Below are 22173 nucleotides of genomic sequence, written 5' to 3'. Positions count from 1 at the left end.
GGGGGGGGGGGGGGGGGGTTCTGGTGGGGAAATGGAAAAGGCAAAACTTTTCGCTCGCTCCCGGGTTTTTTTCTGGCTCCCGGTTTGGGCACTCCCCCCACTCCCCCACGCTGTTGCTGCTGCTGTTGCTGTTGATTGACTTCATGTTTTTCCTCCCTCCGCCTCCTCCTCCGTTCACCTTTAACAAATTGATTGTGAAAATGCCCCCCTCCCCTTCACTCCAACCCCTCCGCTGCACCCAGACTAGAGGCGGAAGTTCGAATTTTATTGTTATTTTCGTCCTCGTCGTCCTCGTCGTTGTCGTCGTGGTTATCGTCGTGGTCGTCGTCTTTGTCGGCGCCATTTTTTGCCCCCCCCCCCCCCGCCCCTTCCTTCCTCTTCCCCCGCTTGGAGGTGTGAAAATCATTTTGATATCTTTTTCATAGCCGCCACACCCCCGCACTCCTCCCCATTTCATGCACTGCCTGCACTCTACAGCAGAGCATCACGTTTATGACCCCCCCCCCCTCCCCTCTCTTCCTCCCTCGGCAAACGGTGCCTTATCTTTTGATCATCATCGAGCCTGACGAGGTCTCGAGTTCGATTTCGAATAAGCCGGCAGGGGGGTGGGGGGAGGGAGAAAGGAGGAGTTGGTTTGGGGTTCGGTCGACGTTCGACGTTAGTCGGCACAGGCACTATAGGCCACTGCTGATTGACATTAAACACCCAGCATCCCCCCCGGGAGGGGGGCGCCAGAAGGGGGGCGGGCGGGACGGAGAAAAACTTGCCTTTGACGGGTTTTGTGGCTGTGGATCGTGAGCATCCGGGAATGTTCCATTATCTTCTATCATCGACCGACGCAAAGTTATGCTCTTACCTGCGAGAAGAGAGAGAGAAAGAGAGAGAAAGAGAGAGAGATACAGATTAGTTGTTGTTGTTGAGGTTAGCCGGAGCTGACGGAGACGGAGATGGTGTGTGTGTGTGTGTGTGTTTGAATGTGTTCGAGTGTCTTAACTGGCAAAAATAAAGGAAAAAAGAAAAGGAAAAAAAAAACGCAAAAAACCTCCCCCCCGGCGGCGTGACGTCGAATGTCGTCCAGAATCCAGATCAACCCGAAGGCCAGAAGAAAGAATCATCCGCCACCAGATGCCCTTTTGCCCAAAGTGCGAACCGGAACATTCCCGCGTTACATTCTCGCAGTGGCCGGACATTCCAAGCGAAAGAGAGACAAGGAGAACCCGAGAGACCTGAGAGAGAGGCCGGACCAGGGGGGAATCGCTTGCTGCACGCTGGAATTTCGTCCCCTCGGTCCTCGGCTTGGCCCCCTTTTTCTGGCCCTTCTACGACGTCACTCCATCAACCCCTCCCCGCTGCTGCTGTAAGGTCGTGACAGTGCCACTCGAACGCTCGTTTTGTGGTATTTTTGTGGTTACCCTGAGGGCACGGAGAGGGGAGGGAGAAATGATGGAAATGCCACCTCACTACCCCCCTCCCACCCCTACCACCACGGCATCCTTTATCATTTGACAGACGCCCGTTGTTGTACCATTCCTTGTCATCATCCTTATTTTCCTCCTCGGCTTGTGCGTGTGCGTGTGTGTGTGTGTTTGTGAATCGATTTCTTTCCAAGAACAAACCTTAACTAACCGGAGGTCGTCGTCGTCGTGCGGTTGTGGAGGAGGTGCTTTAATTGAATTTGACGAATGAAATAATTAGACCTGACAGCTGTTACCCATTAACGCCCTGCCCTGTGTGTGTGTGTGTGTGTGTGTGTGTGTGTGTCTGTGTGGCGCCATTTAACTTTGACATGTTTGCACAAAGTGCGTTTTTCCCCTGACGGTGAGTTGTTCCTCTCCGGTTCTCGACGAAGCGAAGCGAAAACACAAAATACAGCCTATCTTCTCTCTCTCTCTCTCTCTCTCTCTCTCTCTCTCTCTCTCTATCTCTCTCTCTCTCTCTCTCTCTCTCTCTCTCTCTCTCTCGCCTACAAAGAGTTGAGGATGAAAGTGAGACACAATAGAGTGTCCCCGGTGGTCCCCAAGTAGTTGTTTTGATTCCGAACTAAGCAAAAAAAAGGGAGAAAGAGAGAGAGAGAGAGAGAAGACTGCGAACTTTGCTCCCGCAAGACACACAAACACACACACTCACACACGCAAAAGCCAAACATTGGAGTCCTTACTTTGCCTTCTTCTTCTTCTTCTTCTTCTTCTTCCTTTTCATCTGCCGGAGGGGCACTTGTAGCGCAACGCCAGCACTACGTACTCGGTCGGTATGCAGATTTGACTCATCGAAAAGAGGGGAGTGGAAGGGGTGGAAAGAGGGGGCGGGGGTCGCTCAGATAATCCTTACCCAGAGTCCGATCTCCTCCTTCCTTCTTCTCCACGCTCTGCTCCTTTGAACAAATTTGAAGCAATTTAGCTGTCCGAAGCACCCTCAACCCCCTTTTTGGGGGGAGGGGGGGCAAGAGAAGGTAAACCGGGGGGTGGGAAACACGGAACCCCAGCGGTAATGCATTTGTTGAACTTTCTACTTCCGAGCTCTACCTTTCACACACACACACACACACATATATACCGGGGTTTTTGGGGTTTACCCGCCCGGCGCTTCGGAATACTCGGTTAGAGAGAGAGAGGTGTATGTATGTGTGTGTGTGTGTGTGTATGTGTGTGTGTGTGTGTGGGTAGAAGAATTGGTTTTACAAATTGCCGTCCGTCCGGGACGAGGTGGGTGCGGGTGGTGGTGGTGGTGGTCGGAGAGGGATAGAGTTGGCTCAAAATTGATAACAACTATAAAAATAATAATAAAAGACTTTTCCAACTACCTTTGCAACTCTCGCCTCGCATGCCCCCCCCCCCCCTCTCGTTGGTGGTCGTTGGGAGTTGGTTGGTTGGTTGGGTTTCAGTTTCTAGGGGAGGTGGGAGGAGGCTTTGGAGGGTTGGGGCTGCCGCTTACCCCCCCGGCGCTCGCGTAAGCGATAAGCGAGAAGAGCTCGCTCGAGGGAAGCCGTTTAAATGGGACAAGGGGAACCCAGGGGGGGTTGTTTCGACCACCAGACCCCCTTCTCACCCCCCCCCCCCCCTCTCTAAAAATTGCCTCGTACTCGCAAAGTAGCAAACTAGCACCCTGTCAGTACATAAATGTTGCACTCGCTGACACACACACACACACACACAGGCACACACACACACACACACACACAGGCACACACATTCCGCCGGTTGCGTTGTAGGCCTTGGCTTGTAGGAGACCTTGGCCCGTCGCCCGTCGCCCCACGTTTTGGAAGCCGTTGTTCGGTTCCAACCCGAAGGTATGGGGAAGAGGGAGAGAGGGGAAGGCGGCTCGCTGGCTGGCTGGTTGGCTGCGTAAAAATTGAGACATTATGCAAATGGTAGTATGTTCCGGGCCAAACCAAACCCGGACTCCGGACTCCGGACTCCACAACAATGCGGAGCGCGTAAGGGGGAGGGAGGAGTGAAGAGGGGGGTGAAGGGTGTGCTGCAGCCCTTTTATAGCCTCCCGGGGACGAGGGGAACCCACCACTCGCCCCGCGCCTCTTCGAAATCTCTATCTCGCTGGACACATCTCGAGCAGCAGCAACAACAACAACTTTCCGTCCGTCCAACGTCCGTTCGTCGAACGCTTTGTCCGGGCGCCCAACAGCCGCCTGTGGCCTGGGAGGCCGGGGGATTGGAGGGGGTAACAACTTGCGGAAAATGGAAAATCTTGGTCCAACCCACGTTATCCACTCGACCGACTCCCGGCTGGCTCGCTGGCAGATCGTCGTCTGTTGCGGAGTTTTGGAGTCTATGAAATTCGTTTCACGTACATTATGGTGTTTTTTGGGCCGACCACTACTACCACCACCACTTCCTACTAGATTCCATCCTCTCTACCCCTTCTCTCTCTCTCTTTCTCTCCTATCTGTCGCGTTCTGTCAGCTCGAAAGCCCGGCGGAGCCTCGGCATCGAGTTGTGGCAGAAACAGAATAGTGTGGACAGGACTTTGCCTTCGAATTCTGCGCGCGTCTGTGTGTGTGTGTGTGTGTGTGCGTGTGTCTAGAGCGGATCTCTACCAAAAAGGAGAAAGGAAAAGGAAGGAGGAGTTGGAGTAGAAAGAGAGAACGAGAAAAAGAGAGAGAGAAAAAGAGAACGAGAGAGAGAGAGAGAGAGAGAGAGAGCGACCAACAGCCGCCAGCCGGCACACGGCCCCCTAATCTACCGCATCCTCGTTTGTCATGTGCGACATACACACGTACACACACACATGTGCGGTGCGGACCATTGTGTCTGGTCCGTGGTGTTCTTGGGGCCGTCTGCTGCTTCTGTTTGAAGTCCGGAAGCTTACAATCAGATACCGAGCGCACACACACACACACTCCCCATCTGTGTCTGTATGTGTGCATACGCGCGTGTGTGTGTGTGTGTGTGCAGCGGTAGGACGTATAGATGTCGTTGTCGTGCCGATTGTGGCATCCGGATGCAAAATTCATTTCGTAGAGTGTTCTACACCTCTTTTCCCACCCTTCCCCTCCCGGCCTCCGCCATTGCCTATCGGGAAACCGGGATGTGTCCCGGACACACATTCCCATTGGTTGGCGCCGCCTGCCCGCCTGCCTCCCTGTCTGCCGATACTCTATCAAAATCTGTCAAACTCTGAAGCCCCTCGGATTCGCTGCATGTGAAGCGGAAAGGGTAGGACGAGGGGAAGGGCTTTAGGGGCGGGTAGGAGGACTGAATGATATCCAAGATAAATGGTCTACGAGCAGAGCAGCGAACGTACAAAACAAACTAACAAAATCACAAACAAAACTTTCATAAACCATCCAAACCGAACCGAAGCGAGGCGAGGTGGTGGTGGTACGTGGTTCCTACCGCAGACTTACCTACTTTACCCCGCCCCTGCACCCTCTTCCACCATTAGAGTCAACCGTTCGTCCGGTTATGATTATTAGTAGGTCCCAGAATGACTTATTCCTGTTTCGGTTCTGTCAAAAAGATGGCGCCATTTTTTGGCGAACGTTCCCCTTGATGCATTATATGTAGGTTTGAGCTGTCGTGTAACGGAAATACCATGTTTAAACAAAGTAAGTAACCTCTCATATTGATTATAACATAAAACTTTTGTTCCAGGCGTTAAAAAAAAAAGTCAAGTTTTGCGTCGAAGAAAGTGTAGCATCCATCTTTCTGTTTTGAAGGAAAAACCGGCAATTGAGGCCCAGGGGGGGCGCGAGTAGAAGGGGTAAGGGGCCGTAGTAAAGGGGCTCATTAACGACGCACAGCCAGACACACACACACACGCACACACACTCGATACTGGCCACGGGCCACTTGACAAACTAATCGTGTAGTCGGGGGCGTTGGTGTGTGTGTGTGTGTGTGTGCGCTCGCTCATCCCTCATCATGGGCCGTTTCTATTGGTCTCATCTCATCTCATCACCCTTGCCAGCATCATCCTCATCCTCATCCTCATCATCATCATCATCATCATCATCGTAGTCGGAGTCGTCGTCAAGAGGTGTACGGCGGACTTTGTTTGCGCCGCCCGCCGTAGTACTTTACGATCGTAAATGGATTGATTTACGACGCACCTCCCCGCCCCCTCCCTTTCCCCACGAGAACACCCTTACCCCCATCCCCCTTCCCCTGAAATAAATCCTGTAAATATCAAACCAAACCAGAGTTCTACGGGGTTAGGGGGGGAGGGGGGGACCTCTCTTCCCCCCCCCCCTCCCTCGAGGGCTGTCACTTTGAAGTACGGGGCCAAAACGGAGCCAACAGCAAAAAAAAACAAAAAAAAAACACGAGCCAAACAGCCGAACCGAAGCGTCGATCAGGAGTCTATTTTCGACGCGATTTTATTGTGCACCCTCGGCCCCTAGCCGCCACCCTAGCCACCCCTTCGACCACCGACAGAATAAAGGGGTGTCGTCGTTGAGTAATATGTTGCACTTTTGTGGTGAGGCGTTTTGCGCGAGCGCGCGCGCGACAGAGAGAGAGAGAGAGACAGAGAGAGAGGGAGCTGAAGAGGATTGGTAGCCAGTTAGGCCCCGGGTTTCAAGTGGCCGGTCGGTTCAAAGTGGCTCTGGTAAGTGGGCCACACTCCAGGGCCTGCACAGTGGCCACAGCACACCCGCACACCCGCACACACACACACACACACACTACCATCAAGGACACCTGACCATCAAGGGCCTGCAATTGGCGATGATGGTCGAGCGATTTGTTTGATGCTCTAGTTTTTGGCGTTGTATTTTTTTTTCTACTTCCCGACGTTGCGATCCGACGTTGACACACACACACGCACACACACGCACACATACACTCCCCAAAAATGGCGACAGGGATTTGGCAGCGTCACTCGGGAACTCTACTACTACTACTGAACATTGCAGCACCATGTCGATGCTTCTTGTTACTCCAGAAGGGCCCCTCCCTTCCCCTTCCCACGACCTCACGTGCCCGTTACATCCTCCCCCCGAGCACGGTCGACCGGTGATCGATTTCTACGCGCTACGGTCCGCCCCTAAAAGCCAGCACCAGAACGACTTGCGGGAACCATTTTTCTTCTTCACAAAACCACCCCCCTCCCCGAGGGAACCAGAGAGAGCGAGAGGGGGGGGAAGGAAGGAAATGAAGTGAGCTGGCATTCCCACACCCCCCCCCCCCTCCCCTTTGACTGTCCCTTAGGAGTCGCAAATTGGAAAGTCCGGCCTCGGCTTCCTTCCCCCTGGGGGAAGAGATGGAAAGGGGGGGGGGGGGTTGGTTTTCGTTCGTTGGTTTGACCGGGAAGCGCGCCTAGGCCGGGATTTGCTTTTCACGAAAATTGAAAAACTTTTCCATCGATTCGGCAGAGACCACCGTCACCACCCCCAGGGGAGGGGGGTGGGCCATGGTGTGGGTGTTGGGTGGTGGACGCAGCTGGTGCGCGGCAGGCATAAATTAGACTTTGTCTGGTCACCAGTCGGCGTCCCTTTTTTTTTTTTTGGCTCTCTCTCTCTCTCTTTCTCTTCGATGGTGCCCAACGAGGAAGGAAGGGATGGAGGGGAGTGTTGGGGCTGTTCCTCCGCCGTCTGGTTAGCTGGCTGGCCTGGCCTGGCCTGGCCTGCTTGGGGGTTACCTCGCCGAAGGGGACTTTTGTTCGGATTTCCCGCTTTCGAATATTTCTTCTTTTCTCTTTTCTTCTACTTCTTCTTCTTTTTCTTCTAAGCGTTTCTGGAGAGAGGATTTCCGATTGGCGGCTGCAGGGGCGTCCATTTTCGGCGTCCAGATGAACACTAACAAGGGGGACCACCACCACCTCCACCGACACGTTCATCAATTTTCCGCCCTTCCACCAGTTTGTGGGGGGTGGGAGAGGGGGTGGTGGTGAGTAGGGGTTGTTGTTTTGCTCTGTTCCGGGCGGGAGGGAGGAGAGGTTGGCGCCAACGACACAGCGACTCTGAACCTTAGAAATTCGTTCCATGGCCTCGGCGAGTCTCTTGCGAGCATCCAGCCACCCCGTACACCCGCACCCCGGCCCCCGCCCCCCCTAAAAACCAGAAGCACGATCGCCACTGACCAACTGGCCACTGGGACGCTACGCAGTGGAGACACCTTCAGCGATGATGGGATTGCAGTCGATGACGACACCGAAACCGACCCCTTAGCACGGGGTAGGGGGGTTCGGAAGGGGTGTTGACTTGTGTGTTGCCAGCCAGCCAGCCAGCTGTGAATTATCAAACCAACCAGCACCACCACCACCACCACCGCAAGATTGCGACAGGTTGTCCCTCGAGGGGGGAGGGATGGGGGATTCCCACGAGGGGGAGGGGGAGGGGGCGGCAACAACATCGCCAGCATCTTAGAAAATTGAGAAAGTCGGAGGAGAGGTGTGTGTGTGTCTGTGACAGATTGATACGGTGTCACCCATAAATTATATGCTCTGTCGTGCCGTTTTTCTTCAACCCCCACCCCCTTCTCACCCACCACCCACCCCTCTCTCGGAATCGTTTCCCGTAACCGCAACCGCCAACCAACCCCTCTCACCATCCCTCCCTCCCTCCCTCGCTTCCCTCTCTCCTCCAATGCATCCTCTGGAGTTCGATGAAAGATGAGAGCCGAGAGGTCCCTTTCTCTGTGTGTGTGCGTGTGCGTGTCTGTGTGTGCCGAGGTTTTTTTTATTTCTTCTGAGGAAACCTGAGAGTGGGTGGTGTTGATAAACAACCCCTTTCCGTTTTCGACCCTCCCCCTTCCCTCATCCTTCACCCCTACTACAACAACAACAACAACTGGTGCTGCGTCTTCGTCTCTCCGATGGAGTGTCGATAATTTGATTACTCGCACATGGAAGCGCATCACGCAGCCAAGGGGTGTGGGTGCACCCCTCTTCACCCTCCTCCCCAAGACAGGTGTGCGTTGCTGGAATGCTTTTCCACCACATCGACAACAAACCCCCCCCCCCCCCCCCCGACAGTCAAAACGGAAAAAACCTCGCCTCGGGCGCACCCGTGTGTGTGTGTGTGTGTGTGCGCATTTTGTCACAGGTAATGCCCCCGAAGCACAGCATTCCCACCTCCTGGCAGGTGCCGCTTTTCCATGGAAAACCGATTGGAAATTGGCGCACAAAAGTGGTATGTATGTGTGTGTGTGTGTGTGTGTGTGTGTGTGTGTGTGTGTGTGTGTGTGTGTGTGTGTGTGTGTGTGTGTGTGTGCTACTACGCGCGAGGCCGGGGGGTGGGGTGAACGCACTCGCCTGGATCGCCGCCCGGCGAGTTTGACGAGCGATGATGAGCGTTCTGGTGGTGTTGGTTGGTGATGTTGGTGCACGGAAACGCTGAAGCTAAAATTAGCCCCCTTCTCGACCACTACTAGCACAAAGGGGAGGGGGGAAAGGTCGGTACTCCAGCAGCAGCAGCAGCATCGGCAGCAGCAACACTCCAGGTCCGCGCCTGAAGCGATCAAAAAACGCCACTTGGGTGTCGAATTAAAAATAAAGAAAAAACCAAATCACGAACCACCGATCGGGTGTGAAGGGAGTGAAGGGAGTGAAGGCCCCCCCCCCCTTGATACACTCTTTCAACACAACGCTAATGGTTGATCCCGCCCGGGTAGGGTTGGGGAGGATTGCTGATCGCTAATCGCTCATCTTCCTCATCCCCCTTTCCTCTCCCTCTTCCCTTCTGCCCTCCTCACTTTTCACGCAGGAAAGTGAAGACGGGAGGGATAAATATAATCAAACGCGGCTCGACCCCTGATCGACCTGACAGACAGACAGCTGGATGCGGACCGACGATCCGTGTGCGTGTGTGAGTGACTGACGCGGCGCTGCTGCAATCATCTGTTGTCGAAAAAAACAACCAGCAAAAGAAGAAGAACAAGAAGAAGCAGCAAACCTGAAGAGAGAAAAAAAAACCCTGGAACGGTTAACAACCACCGGATATGGGGCTGGCTGGCAGGCCTGGGACTGGATGATGCTTTACACGTTCCCGGCGATAGCGCCCCGTTGCTCGCACAGTGTCGAAATCGGGTCAAAACGGGATGGTGAAAATGGATTCACACCTCGGGAGGGTGGTGTCGGTGTGTGTGTGTGTGATAAGGAGTGTGAAGCACGTGAACCGGTTCGCGGGTCCGGGCCGTCGCTTAGGAGCTTGGGTGATGGTGATGGTTGAAAACGAAAAACGAAAAAAAAGAAGGAAGGAAAAAAAACCGACAACAAAAGCGTCCCGAAAGAAGTGAAGTGAATGTGTGTGTGTGTGTGTACGGGGAAACGGGGTGGAGAGGGTAGCGTGTTGTTAATAGACGTCAGCGAAGCCGATACACCGTACGAGCGACGAGCGACGAGCGACGACGAGCTCCTTAAATCGATCTGCTGCTGCTGCTGCTGCTGCTCCTCGATAATACTTCACACACACGCACACACGGGAAGCAAGCTTTAAAATTCCGGCCCCAAGTCGAGTGGTGAGTGAGTTTTTTTTTTGGGGGAAAAAGTGAACCGCCAGACGACCGAGAATCTCCGGAATCGATGGCGACTTTTACCCCCCTCCCCCTCCTTTTCGACCAATTCCAGGAGGCTACTCATTTCTACCCCCATCCCCCCCTCCATACCCCCTTTTTTTCGACCTCTTGTTGCTGCACCTTACGCTGGCTACTATTCGCCTAGTGTGTGTGTGTGTGTGTGTGCACGTAGGCCTGCCAGCTATAGCTGGGGAGCGGCACACTTGTTGGAGGTGTGCCCTTCCCCCCCCCCCCCTCCGGGGGGCCGATGTGTTCCGGTTGTTTGAGTTTCGGGGCCTCTGTTACTGCTCTGAGTGGATGCGAAAAACAGGAAAGGGGAAGCGGGGGAAGGAGGGAGCTCAGTAAACATCCCACCAGCAAAACCAGCAGCAGCAGCAGCCCCAGCACCACCACCACCACCCCCACCCTCCCCTGTAAAGAAGCTCAAGTACCATTCAGTCACCTGTTTTTCGCTTGCTGTTGCTGCTGCTGCTGCTGCCAGCTACCAGAGGGCCATTAGAGCGCCACCGAATTGCCACCGCCTTAAGCGCCCTTAAAGCTCACGCCACCACCTCCTCTCTCTCTCGCTCTCTCTCGCTCTCTCTGTTGCGCTCTCTCTGCTCTGCTGCTGAGAGCGCTCTTCAGCAGCAAAATAGCGTTACTTATTACCTTTCGCGGCTGGCTGGCTGGCTGGCTGGCTGGCTGGCCTCGAACCTCGGGGCCTGTTTATTGGCTCACGGTCAGGGGTAAGGGGCCAGGGAGCGAGGGGGATGATGTTTACGCATCGCAGACGCAGACGCCCTCCCTCAACACACACGCACGCATGGATGCGAGATGCGAAAAGAAGGTAATTCATCATCAGCGCGCGCGCGCACGCCATACGCCAAACACAAACAAAGGCGTCGAAGAAGGAGTGAGGAGAGAAGGTAGAGAAGAAGGAGTAGAAGGAGTAGGAGGAGGAAGAGGCCACTAACTGGCGCCAAATCAAAATCAAAAAGGCGCCATTGCATTGCACGATGCAACAACGCCCTTCATCGCCATCCACCGCCATCTGCACCACTGACACTGCAAGCTAAACCACAGATATACACACACACACACACACACGCACACTGGCTCGTGCCAGTCATTATAAATATTCATTCTCAACCACTCGCCCCTCGGACCAGGATCGACAGATCGAACCATTCGAACGGTCCCGACGAACGTACACTTCAGAGGGGTAGGGGGGTGGTGGGGGTGGTTTGGTGGAGGGGTTGGGGTGTACAACAACAACAACAACAACTTGTCAAATCGGATCGGCAACAACGGATCAACGGTCACTAAATCGTCGCAGGTCTCCACTGTCTGTCTTGCCGGTCTGCCAGAGAGAGAGAGAAAGAGAGAGAGCAGAGCCGAGCCTACCTCCCATTACCTTCACCTTCTCTTCCTCCCCCACCACCTACTTTCCACTCAACGACGCAAAAAGCTCGTTTGACAGGAGCAACCGGACTGAAATGGAAATTCCTCTGCTACCATACACACACACACACGCGCGCACACACACACACACCGTGCACGCCATCGCCAACCAGGAGCAGTAAAATGGCGAAAGAGATGAAATACGATTGCCACCCTCGTTGCCTCCCTCCCTCCCCCTCCTCTATCACGGGTTTTCCACCCAGAGTTTCGCCTATGCGACCTCTGACACGCGCCGACAAACACACACACACACATACAGGCGAGGCGAGACGAAGGGAAGGGAAGGGGGCGGCAGCGGCCCCCGACATTGGATATGACAGTCGAAATTGAATTAAATTGAGTTGAGCAAATAATATCGCGCTCGGCCCCGACAAACACACACACACACACACACACGTACATACGAGCGCGCACAGGACGCTTGGTACGGTACCGCGGGGGGGGGTTTGCTTGTTCATCATCATCTCGTCGTCCCCCTCCCTTCAGGGCCAGGGCATTCCAGCCAGCCAGCCAGCCATTCTGCCCGTTGACAGCTCGCAGCACTGTGCTGTGCTGTGTGTGTGCTGTGTGTGTGTGTTGCTGTTCTGTCGCTGCCCGTGCCTGCCTGCCTGCTACTGCTCTTTCTTTCTCTTTCTCTCTCTCTCTTTCGCACACACACACACACGGTGGCAGCGCGGCCTCCATAAATCGCTCCAAAGCGCGGCCGAAGAGGCCCGCGGACGCGATGACGCGAGAACCACATCCTGCAGCGCCGTTGGGGCAAAAACAGGGAAGGTAAAGACACCTGGAGCTGCTGATGATCTCCTCCGCCTTCCTCTTCTTTCCTTCATCTCTAACGCACATTGTGGGTGTGTGTAGCTGTGTAGCCGCATGTTTGACATGAGAGATCGTGGCGTGGTTGTTGTTATTGTTGGGTAAAGTGAGAGAAAGGGAGAAAGAGAGAGCGTCGAGTCCTGCGAAGTGAGTCCTGCGATGCGATTGATATCGATGAGACAACAAAACGGGTGGCAACGAGCAGGCAATTCAATTTCAATGATTTCTCAACAATCAAAACCTCGACTCCACTCGCTACTCTTTACACACGCACACCGGAATCATCCGGCAGCCAGTGTTCCGGTTCCATTCTTCTTCGTTCTTCTTCTTCGCACTACCAGGATTTTTCCGGGGCCACCGGGCCGACGCGTGCATTCGCTTACCTGACACTGGGGCAGCTCGACGTGACCCTCGGGCCGTTGCGCCTTCCAGCCGAGCAGCGGCGGTATGCAGACGAGCGCGGACATGATCCAGACGGCCGCGATCATGAAGGCGGCCCGGGCCGGCGTCCGCGACTTCAGGTACTCGATCGCCTTCGTGATGCTCCAGTAGCGATCGAGCGAGATCAGACAGAGGTTCATGATGGAGGAGGTACAGAGCAGCACGTCCATCGCCGAGTGGATATCGCACCACCAGTTACCGAAGATCCAGTAGCCCATCAGCTCGTTGGCCAGCGAGAACGGCATGATGACGAGCCCGAGAAAGAAGTCGGCGACGGCGAGCGACGCGATGAACCAGTTCTGGATGTTTTTGAGCGTTTTCTCGGTCGCGATCGCAATGATGACCAGCATGTTACCGACGACGATCACGATCATCAGCACCGTCACGATGATCGAGGCGATGATGATGTGCGGTAGGGTGTAACCGCTCGGATAGGTACCGTGTACGATCGTGAGGTTCGCATCAGCGATGGTGCCGGTGCCACCGGAGGTGGTGCCGGGAGTCGCGCCTGAACCGGCCGCTGCGGCCGCCGCTGCGGCCGCCGCCGCCACCAGCAGCGACTCGTTGAGCATGATGGTGGCGATCGATGCCGAGGCCGGCGCCGTGTCGCCGAGCAGCAGCATCGCGGAGCCGTTCGTGGCCGGGCCACCGATACTGCCACCAACGCCGCCACCACCACCACCGACGATCGCCAGGAAGTCCTCCTCCGAGATGTTGCCCGGCGAAACGTAATCCATAGCGCATCGAGGCAGCCAGCAGTTGGGCGGGGAAGTGAGGGGGTAGGGATAGGGTGTCTAAAGCGGAGGAGGCGCTCGATGGGGCGATTGGACCTTTGCCGGGTTCGGAGCCCCCCACGAGAGACGTAATTACGGAGCACTCACACACGCACGGTACTTCTATTATCTACACACACACGCGCACACGCGCACACACTGCCGTCCGTCCGATGTCTGCGATCTGCGAGCGCGCGCGCCCCGCTCAAGTACTTGCCCGGCGGTGGTGGTGGTGGTGGTGGCGGTCCGGCCACGGCCCACGGGAACCCACGGGTTCCATTTCCACCAGAGTTTACTTCGTTTACCGAACGGGGTAAGGGGGTCTACACCCTGTTTGCACTATATTACTACCTTTACTAGTGCGCTACTGCTGCTGCTGCTGCTGCTGCTACTACTATTTACTGTAGCACACGAAGGACGACGCGCGACATTTGGACGCTCGCGACGACGCTTGCGACGACGCTTGTGACGACGCTCGCGACGACTACGACGACGGTGACGCGACGGCGACGGCAACCACGAAACACTTAGCTAAACGATGTACACACACACACACACGCACGACACATAGACACACGTACACGTAAACACAGGCACACACAGGCGCGCGCGCACGCGTTGAGCCCACCGTTCGTTGTGCGCCACCGCTTTATCCTTCTTCTTCTTCTCCTTTTTCTGCTGCTGCTGCCGGAACGAGGGGCGGGGTGGGAATGAAAGGAACCACGGGGTGGTGGTGAAGAGGGGTAGGGGTGGGGGTGGTTTGCTGTACACGCGGTGGCACTCTGGCACCCCTACGAGGAGCGAGGAGGCGGCGACGGCTACTGTGGCGACTGCGGCAACGGCTGGGCGGCTGCCTTCCCTCACCCCGTTCGTGGCCTCTTTCCCTTCCTCCCTCTCCTGCGGGTGGAAGCGATAAAACCCGTTTTAATCCGAAACTCCCTTGGTAAAGGTTGTAATATGTGATAATAGATATCTCGACCGCTCTCTCTCTTTTATCTCTCTCTCTTTTCTCTATCTACTCCACGGACTTCCCCCCGTTGATTGTGCCTTCCATCCTCCCTCCTTCCGAGGGCACCAGCTATATAGTAGAGTAGGTCGCGCGGCCCTCGCGCGGAGTCCTCGAGCCGCTGGAGGAGCCCCGCTTATAGCTTAGTGTGCGTGTGTGTCGTTGTCGTGTTGCCGGTGGCGCCACCTGTCGTGGCCCATCACACGCCGGTCTCGCGGGCTTCTCTTCCTCTCTCTTTCTCTCTCTTTCTCTCGGTGGTTTTTTTTTGTTTGTTTCCGAGCGAACAGTCGCCGAACAGTCTGTCCTGTTGCTGTTCCTGTTGTTCGTCAAGTCAAGGCTGCCGGGGGCCGGCCGATCTCACCGGGGGCCGGCGGCGGTGGTGCCCGGTTTCCGCACACCCACTGCAACACTCGCCTCCTCCTCCTCCTCTTCCTCTTCCTCTTCCTTCTCTTCACCACACGATGCCGCCGCCTCCGAAGCGGTCGCCGTTGCCGCCGCCGCCACCGCTGCCACCACCGCCGCCGCCACAGCCGCCGATGAAGCTAGAAGCTGCCGCTGTCGCCGCCGCTGCCGCCGCCGCTTCCTTTTTACGCCGTCGGCGTCTGCGCACCGCCGTCTGCTGCTTATCGGCGCTTATCCTGTCTGCTGCACCGGGCACCAATCGCCACGACCGCCGGCGGCCCCCCACCCGAATGGTGCTGGTGCTGGTCGGTCCGGAAAGCTCGGTTTCGGTACACTGTCGGTACGGTCACTGGCGTTCTTGTTGTTGTTGTGGCCGCTGCTGCTGCTGCTGTGCTATCAACGTTGCACAGAACTGGAAGCAGAAAGAAAAAAAAAACAGCAGAAACAGGTTAGTGGATTGGTGAAGACAGTATAGCACAACGATCGAAGCAATACTACAGTAAATACGTGATGAATAGAAGATTTTCGTTCTTCTTTGGTTATTTCGGGTCAAAAAAAGGCTTATCTTTGACAATTTTTAGTGAAGAAACCGTTTAACTTTATTTTTCAAGTGAATGTCATATTAAACTACAACTTTTTAAGAATATTTGGTTCTATTTTGAAGAAGATTTGATCAAAATTACGTTCATGGCATCCAATCTAAAAAGGCTAGTGAGCAAAAATGTACCTTTTACGGTGCCCATCGTAGCCACGTGCTGGGTCATCAGAAATTCACAAATCAATATTCTTTCGTTAGATTATCAGTTTATCCAGGTAGCCCCGTCGAGTTTTTATAAAATTTCCTATTTTTTGATTTTTGGCAGATTTTTTAAGTTGAAAAAGCGATGCTTTTGCGATATTGCCTTAAAAAACGGTACTTTACATAATTCAAAAAATTATTTAAAAAAAAGTACTAGGTTTTTTTATAAAAACTCGACGGGGCTACCTGGCAAATAGTATAAAGATTATGTGTTCAAAATTTCAAATCGATCGGTCCAGTAGTTTTCCGGCTACGATGGGCACCGTCTTTGAAAACGTTGGTTTTTGGGAAAACGCGATTCAAAGTCGCGAAATGCTTTGAGCCTTGTATGAAAGGCGGATGTTTAAAAATCCATATCTTTGTCAGTTTTGCTCCGATTGATCCCAAAATTTTACACAATACTCTTGAAACGATAAGCACTCATAAAAAATTATAAAAAGTAAATGCGAGGATTAAAATAAAATACCGAAGCCCCACTTAAAGTCGCGAGATGCATTGAGCCTTGTATGAAAGGCGGTTTTTCAAAAATCCATATCTTTGTCAGTTTTGCTTCGGTTGATCCCAAAATCTCACACAATACTCTTGCGAGGATAAGCAATCATAAAAAATTGTAAAAAGTAAATGGGAAAAATTAAAATAAAATACCGAAGTAGCCTGGATGTGTGTTTCCTGCGTGGCTTTCAAGCATGGATGAGCTGAGAAGAGAAGAGGGAAGCTGCTGGAGGAGGTTGTGTCGGGCGAGCGAGCGCGCGTTGAACGGTTACGTCACTGGCGGCACTCCTCTATTTCGTGGAGTCGAAGGTCGCAACAGCAGCAGCAGTGCGATAATTGAATTGTTTCCCGATAAGTTGTTGCGATCAAACAACAACAACAGCAACAACAACACCGACGGCAGCAGCAGCAACGTGCGCAACGTGCACCGCTCCCCCACTTAGCCCTCGTTTTATGCAAATCAACCCCTTTCCGGTGGCGCAGAACAGAGCATCGCATCGCATCGCATCGCAGGGCGATTAGCACGCACGCACACAGCGCGCACGCGCGTAATCGCTTGTTCACGGAACACCCGGTGAGCTGTTCTCCCCGTCCCGGGCCCCCCTTCCCGATAATTACCACTAACCCCCTCCCTTTACGCGGCGCACGCACGCACGCACGCGAGCTAATCGCGCATTGTGCTGGGAAGTTGTGGCCACGCGCGCACACACACACACACGGGCGCGAGTTCACACGCCGGCGCCATGGCCAATGTTTGCTTTGATAGCGGGCCGCAAAAGGGAGTTGAAGCATGATCGTGATGATGATGATGATGCAATGGCGGCTGGCGGCTGGCAACGACTGCGGCACGAAAACAAAACAAACGAACGAATCCGGTACCCGGTAAGCGGTGGCGACGGTGGCGGAGGCCGCTGTTGATCCATCCAGTTGCAACAGATGCATTAAGCATCATATGCGCGTGCTGCGCGCGTATTCGGATCCGCCTAATGGAGTTCTGCCCCTGTGTCTGTGTGTGTGTGTGTGTACGCGAGCGCGGCGGAGCAATAAATAGAAATGCGCACGACCATACCTCAACCAAATACCTCCTCGCTCCTCCCTGCCTTCCCCTAGTAACCTCTTTGCACCCTTTTGCTGTACGCCAAATAAGAGAACAACAAAGACGGGAACGCAAAGCGAAGGTTGCCAGATGAACTTTTAATAACAACGCATGGTGGAGTGGGGGGGGGGCAACCCCTTCATACTCCACCCTCTCTCTCGACCAACCCATGCTGGAAGGGATGGCGGCAGCAGCTGCATATCTCTTGATGATCTCACTCTCGATGATGGATATTCTCCTTTCTTGGCTTTCTCTTGCTGTCTCTCTCTCTCTCTCGCTCTCTTTCTTTCTTTCTTTCTCTCTCTCTCTCTCTCTCGCTCTCTTTCTTTCTTTCTCTCTCTATCTGTTTCATTTCTTGGATCTGGTTATAGAAAGTCTCAGGTTTTAAAATATTTTCTAGTATTTAAAAAGAAAAAAGAAGAAAAAAAAACTCTCCCCCTAAACAATAGGGTCTCAAAAGGGAGTAGAATTAGGAGGACAAACAGCTGTTCCATCACACACACACGCGCGTAGACACACACGCTGACACACACGCACGCAGAACATGGTTCCGCGCGGCGTCATTTGCATTCGGCGGTCGCGACGATAAGATCGCAGATGCCAGCGTTCCACTCTCCAACCCCTTCCTACGCACCCACTTCCCCCCTTCCCTTCCCTTCAGCAAGATGGTAGACCACTGGCGCTGAGCAATGACCAATGCTAATGCCATACACACCAAGGCGCCCTAGCGCCCATGCGCTGACCTCATTCTTGCACTACCGCGCACCGCAACGCGCGCGCGTGTGTGTGTGTGTGTGTGTGTGTGTGTTTGCCAGTGTTGGCATCCTTCTTCTCGGTGCTGCTGCTGCAAGCTGAAACCTGTTGCAGAGCGTACACGAGAGGACTGCTGCTGCTGTTGCTGCTGCTGCTGCTGTGTGTGTGTGTGTCTGTGTGTGTGAGTCACTGGACATAGCCTGAGCCCGCTCCCGGGCAGGAATGTTTCGCGAAGTGCCCCGCGTCCGAATCGAAGTCCACTTCGAAGTCCTCGCGACGAAAATCGATTTATTATACATTCGAATGCCTCATGCACACACACACACACGAGAGGGTTCGGGCGCGCTCGCGCGCGTGTGTGAATCGTAATGAGGCGCCTTCGGAGACACACCAGGCCAGACCAGGGGATCAGGGGATCGTGGCACGGAGCTCCTTTGGTGGTGGTGGCAGTAGTGCTGACGATATGCTGCTACGTGCGAGCACGCAAAACCAACCCCTTTTCGATACATAGCAGCCGCCGAACCCCTAACCCTCGAGTCCCCTGCACCCCCTCCTCCCCTGGAGCGCACTGGAGCGCTCCACAATCCGGTGGTCGGCAGCGAGCCAGCGACCGGCCGACCAACCGACCGACCGAACGAGGCATTCTGGCTGTCAGAATGGAATTTAATTGAAATTGATTCCTGCTAACCTCCACCATCACCACCACCACCACCACCACCACCACCACCACCACCACTAACCTCGTGGGTCGTGTGGTCCGTGGCCTCGGTGCTCCAGAGTCCAGGATGGTGATGGACCATGTGATGGTCTCAGGTCGTGGTCGCCGTCGCCGTCGCCGTCGCCGTCGCCGTCGTTGGGTTTCGGGATGTGCGCGCGGCCGTCGCATCGGATCGGAACGCGAAAGAATGCGGCAACAGCAACCAGGAATGGCATCCACTTGTCGCTTGGAACGCCTGCCACCAACCAGCCCAGCCCCTTTCCCCCTTTTTGCCCCCCCCCACACACCGATCCGTCATCGTCGCGCTCATCATCGTCCTTCGGTCGTCGTCGGAGTTACCTTATGGCGTAAGGGATTGTTGTTGGGGAAGGGGGGGGGGGGGAGGGGGTTAACCACCTTTGAAGAATAGGCAGCAGAAGAAGAAGAAGAAGAAGAAGAAGAAGAAGAAGAAGAAGAAGAAGAGAGAAGAAGAAGAAAAGAGAAGCGCCTGCCACGTCGCGAAGAGAGAGCGCATTAATCGAGGTTCAGCACCACGCGACCACGTCCTCTTGCTCTGCTTGCGTCTCTGTGTGCGTGTGTGTGTGTGTGTGTGAAAGAGACCCGTGGGCCAAATGCAACCCAGCTAGCTTGTCGCGCCTCATCTCCCCATCTCCCCATTTCATGGAGTTTGGAGATCCTGAAATGAAATGAGATCCAGAAAAGGGGGAGGGGATGAGGAGGAAGGGTGCAAATTCTCAGCCGCTCCGTTTGGTTTAAGTGCGCACTGGACGCACATGCGTGCAACCCCCTTCCCTCCTCCCCTTCCTTCCTCACCCTTATATGACGTCATTTCAGCTGCAAATGGTCTGAACGCTCGGCCTTCTCGGGGTTTTTGTGTTGCGTTTTTGGGGACGTTGAAATTACCGGGTCACACACACACACACGCGCACAGACACACGCATGCAGAAGCTGGAGCGGGGAATTTGCGTTCCAGCAGCATTTCGTTTTTGGGGGAAAAACAGCAACAACCAGATGGATGGAGGGTGTGGAGGGGGAGAGAGGGGTTCTGCAGCAGCAGCAGCAGCAGCTGCACATGACATCCGTATCGTCATTCAGTCGTTGTTTTTTGGTCTGGGGTCATGTTTCGGATTCCGCGTTCCGCAAATCCGACTATCCATTAATGGTCTCGATCGGGAGGGTCTCATTTATATATTCCCATCGCTGGCGCACATGTGTGTCTGTGTGTGTGTGTAAGGAGAACGATGAGCCAAGGGAGAAGGCAAAAAAACACACACACGAATCAAATGTACGAGAATTAACAAATCATTTGTTGCTGTCAGATGCAGTCGCGCGACCAACCGAATGCCTGGCTGCCTGGCGGCGTCCGGGTCCTTGCGGACCACTGACTGATTGTCCACTTTCTGCCTTACTCTCTCTCGCTCTTTCTCTCTCTGCTGGTGCTCTTATTGCAGCTATTCAATCATGCGAAATGCGGCCAACCAGTACGCGGGACGACCTCTAATCACCGATCGTGATCGCTTTTCGACTACAATTTACAAAATATTATTCCTTCATCCGTCCGCCACCGGTGTGTGCGTGCGTGTGTGTGTGTGCGTTCTGTCGATCACCAGGCGCCCCCTCTCACCAGCCCCCAATCGATAATTGGGATCTCTGTTCGTAAATCAACCGCGCCTGCGAGTCGAGGGGGAAAGGTCGTCCACCACCACCGCTACGAGGCTACGAGTTCCTTTACAAACCATTACCAGCAGCAGCAGCAGCAGCATGGCCATCGAGGGATGGAAGAAGTATCATTCGCAGTCGCTCTCTCTCTCTCTCTCTTTCTCATGTTCTGCCTTTTGCTGGAACAGTAGCCTAATTCGGATGAGCCACCCTCTCACACCCTCTGCACACCAGTATCGCAAAATGATCCGGACGGACACACACACAGACACAGCTAAACACACCGCAACGGGCGAGCATCACTCGAGCGCATCTCACGGACGGCGGACGAGGCCCCAAATCAAACCTCACTCAAAACAGCCTTCGGTTCGGTTCGCACCCTCCACCTTTCCCCTCCCCCTGCCACCCAAAATCCTCCGATAATCGCCGCTTAATCCTATCACACAAAACAGGGGATTGAAGGGGTTGAAGGGGATGAGGGATGGGGGTTTGGTTTTTGGCGCCAGACGCGCTGGTTTCGGGTTTCGGTCGCGAATTCTTTGCTTGAGCTCGAGCGGCCGATCCATTACCACCCTCTCACCGTTCCTCCCTCTCCTCTGGCGCCCCCTTTTCGCATCCTTTACGCATAACCCGCAACGCTAACCGCGGGGCACCCAAAATTGCGCCGACATAATAAATGTCAAACCAATCTCCCTCCGGGAACCGAACGGACGGCCGGGACGTCCATCGATGATAACGGTACCCCCACCCCACGAAAATAATGGGGGGGTAACAGGGTTTTGAGGTTTAGGGAATGCACCCGTCACAGGCCCGAAATGGATCCCGTGCCATCCGTGGCTCCACAGACCGTTTCGGGAGGCCTCCAACTACGCGTGTGTGTGTGTGGTGTGTGTGTGCAGAGGGTGGTACCATCAATCATAACATCGCCACCATCGCCGCCACAACATCGCATCGAGCATCGCGGACTGACCGCGCACACACACACGCGCACACATACACGCACGACCGACCATTGTGGTCATCCACAACAACAACAACAAGGGATGGATGGAAGGGCGGCTAGCGCCCGAAAACTATTAATAGATCGTCATCATCGAAGCGCACTCCAAGCGCGCCAGCTTTTAGCCAGCTCTCGAACAGAGCACGAACAGAACAGAGCAGCTCAGCTGAGAGCTGCTGGCTGTTACTTGTTGATGTTGTTGCACATTTTACACAACCCTTTGCTTCCATCCCCGTCCCAATCTTCCCTCTTTTTCGTGGGGTGTTTTTGATGTCCTGTTTTTGTTTTTAAAACCTGGCCCAAGAGTCTGGTGACTGATTGTGCTGACTGCGATGAGAGCGATCTGTTGACTCCGATAAGTTCAAATAACTAGGACTTACGCAAGGGCTTCCGGTGTTGATGATGACGGTGATGATGATGATGGCGATGTTGCTGCTACTGCTGCTACTGCAGCTAGTCTCTGACGTCGTTGCGGTTGATAGAAGTGTCTAGACGTCGTTGCGAGCTAGGGCTGCGCCGCGCCAGAGCTTGTGGCGCCCAAGTAGGTTGATTGTAGGCTCGCTGCACACACACACACGCGTACACACGCGTACACACGCGCGCACGCACGCACTTTCTCACATTCGCACTCCCTTTTGCTTGCTTACTTTTTTTTTTTCGGCTCACCCCGCGGGTCTTTCGCGAGCAACCTGCGCGAGACAAACACTCCCGCGCACACACACACACACACACACTCACAGAGGCGCGGGATTTTTTAGTGCCTTCCCTGGAGCACACCTTCGGGCTACACACTTATACACAAACACACCT

At 54.4% G+C, this 22173-nt stretch overlaps 1 protein-coding gene across 2 annotated transcripts in view; it reads right to left on the bottom strand.

The window, feature by feature from the left end:
- Positions 1-21786, bottom strand: part of LOC125949511 (alpha-2Db adrenergic receptor) — an 84101-nt gene extending 62315 nt beyond the window's left edge. Inside the window, exons 1-2 of one of the 2 annotated variants that reach the window (XM_049676642.1) lie at positions 21744-21786; positions 12608-15258 (exon numbers count right to left, since the gene is read on the bottom strand). In XM_049676642.1, coding sequence (XP_049532599.1) covers positions 12608-13402 — 795 coding nt within the window. In that variant the 5' untranslated portion in view covers positions 13403-15258; positions 21744-21786. Of the gene's footprint in view, positions 1-12607; positions 15259-15573; positions 15668-21743 lie in introns of those variants that run through there. The other variant, XM_049676634.1, reaches the window with a different exon arrangement.
- Between the last annotated feature and the right edge of the window lie 387 nt (positions 21787-22173).

This window comes from Anopheles darlingi, chromosome X, assembly GCF_943734745.1.
Source record: "Anopheles darlingi chromosome X, idAnoDarlMG_H_01, whole genome shotgun sequence".
Classification (NCBI taxonomy): domain Eukaryota; kingdom Metazoa; phylum Arthropoda; class Insecta; order Diptera; family Culicidae; genus Anopheles; species Anopheles darlingi.
This window is presented reverse-complemented; position numbering and strand designations above follow the sequence as displayed.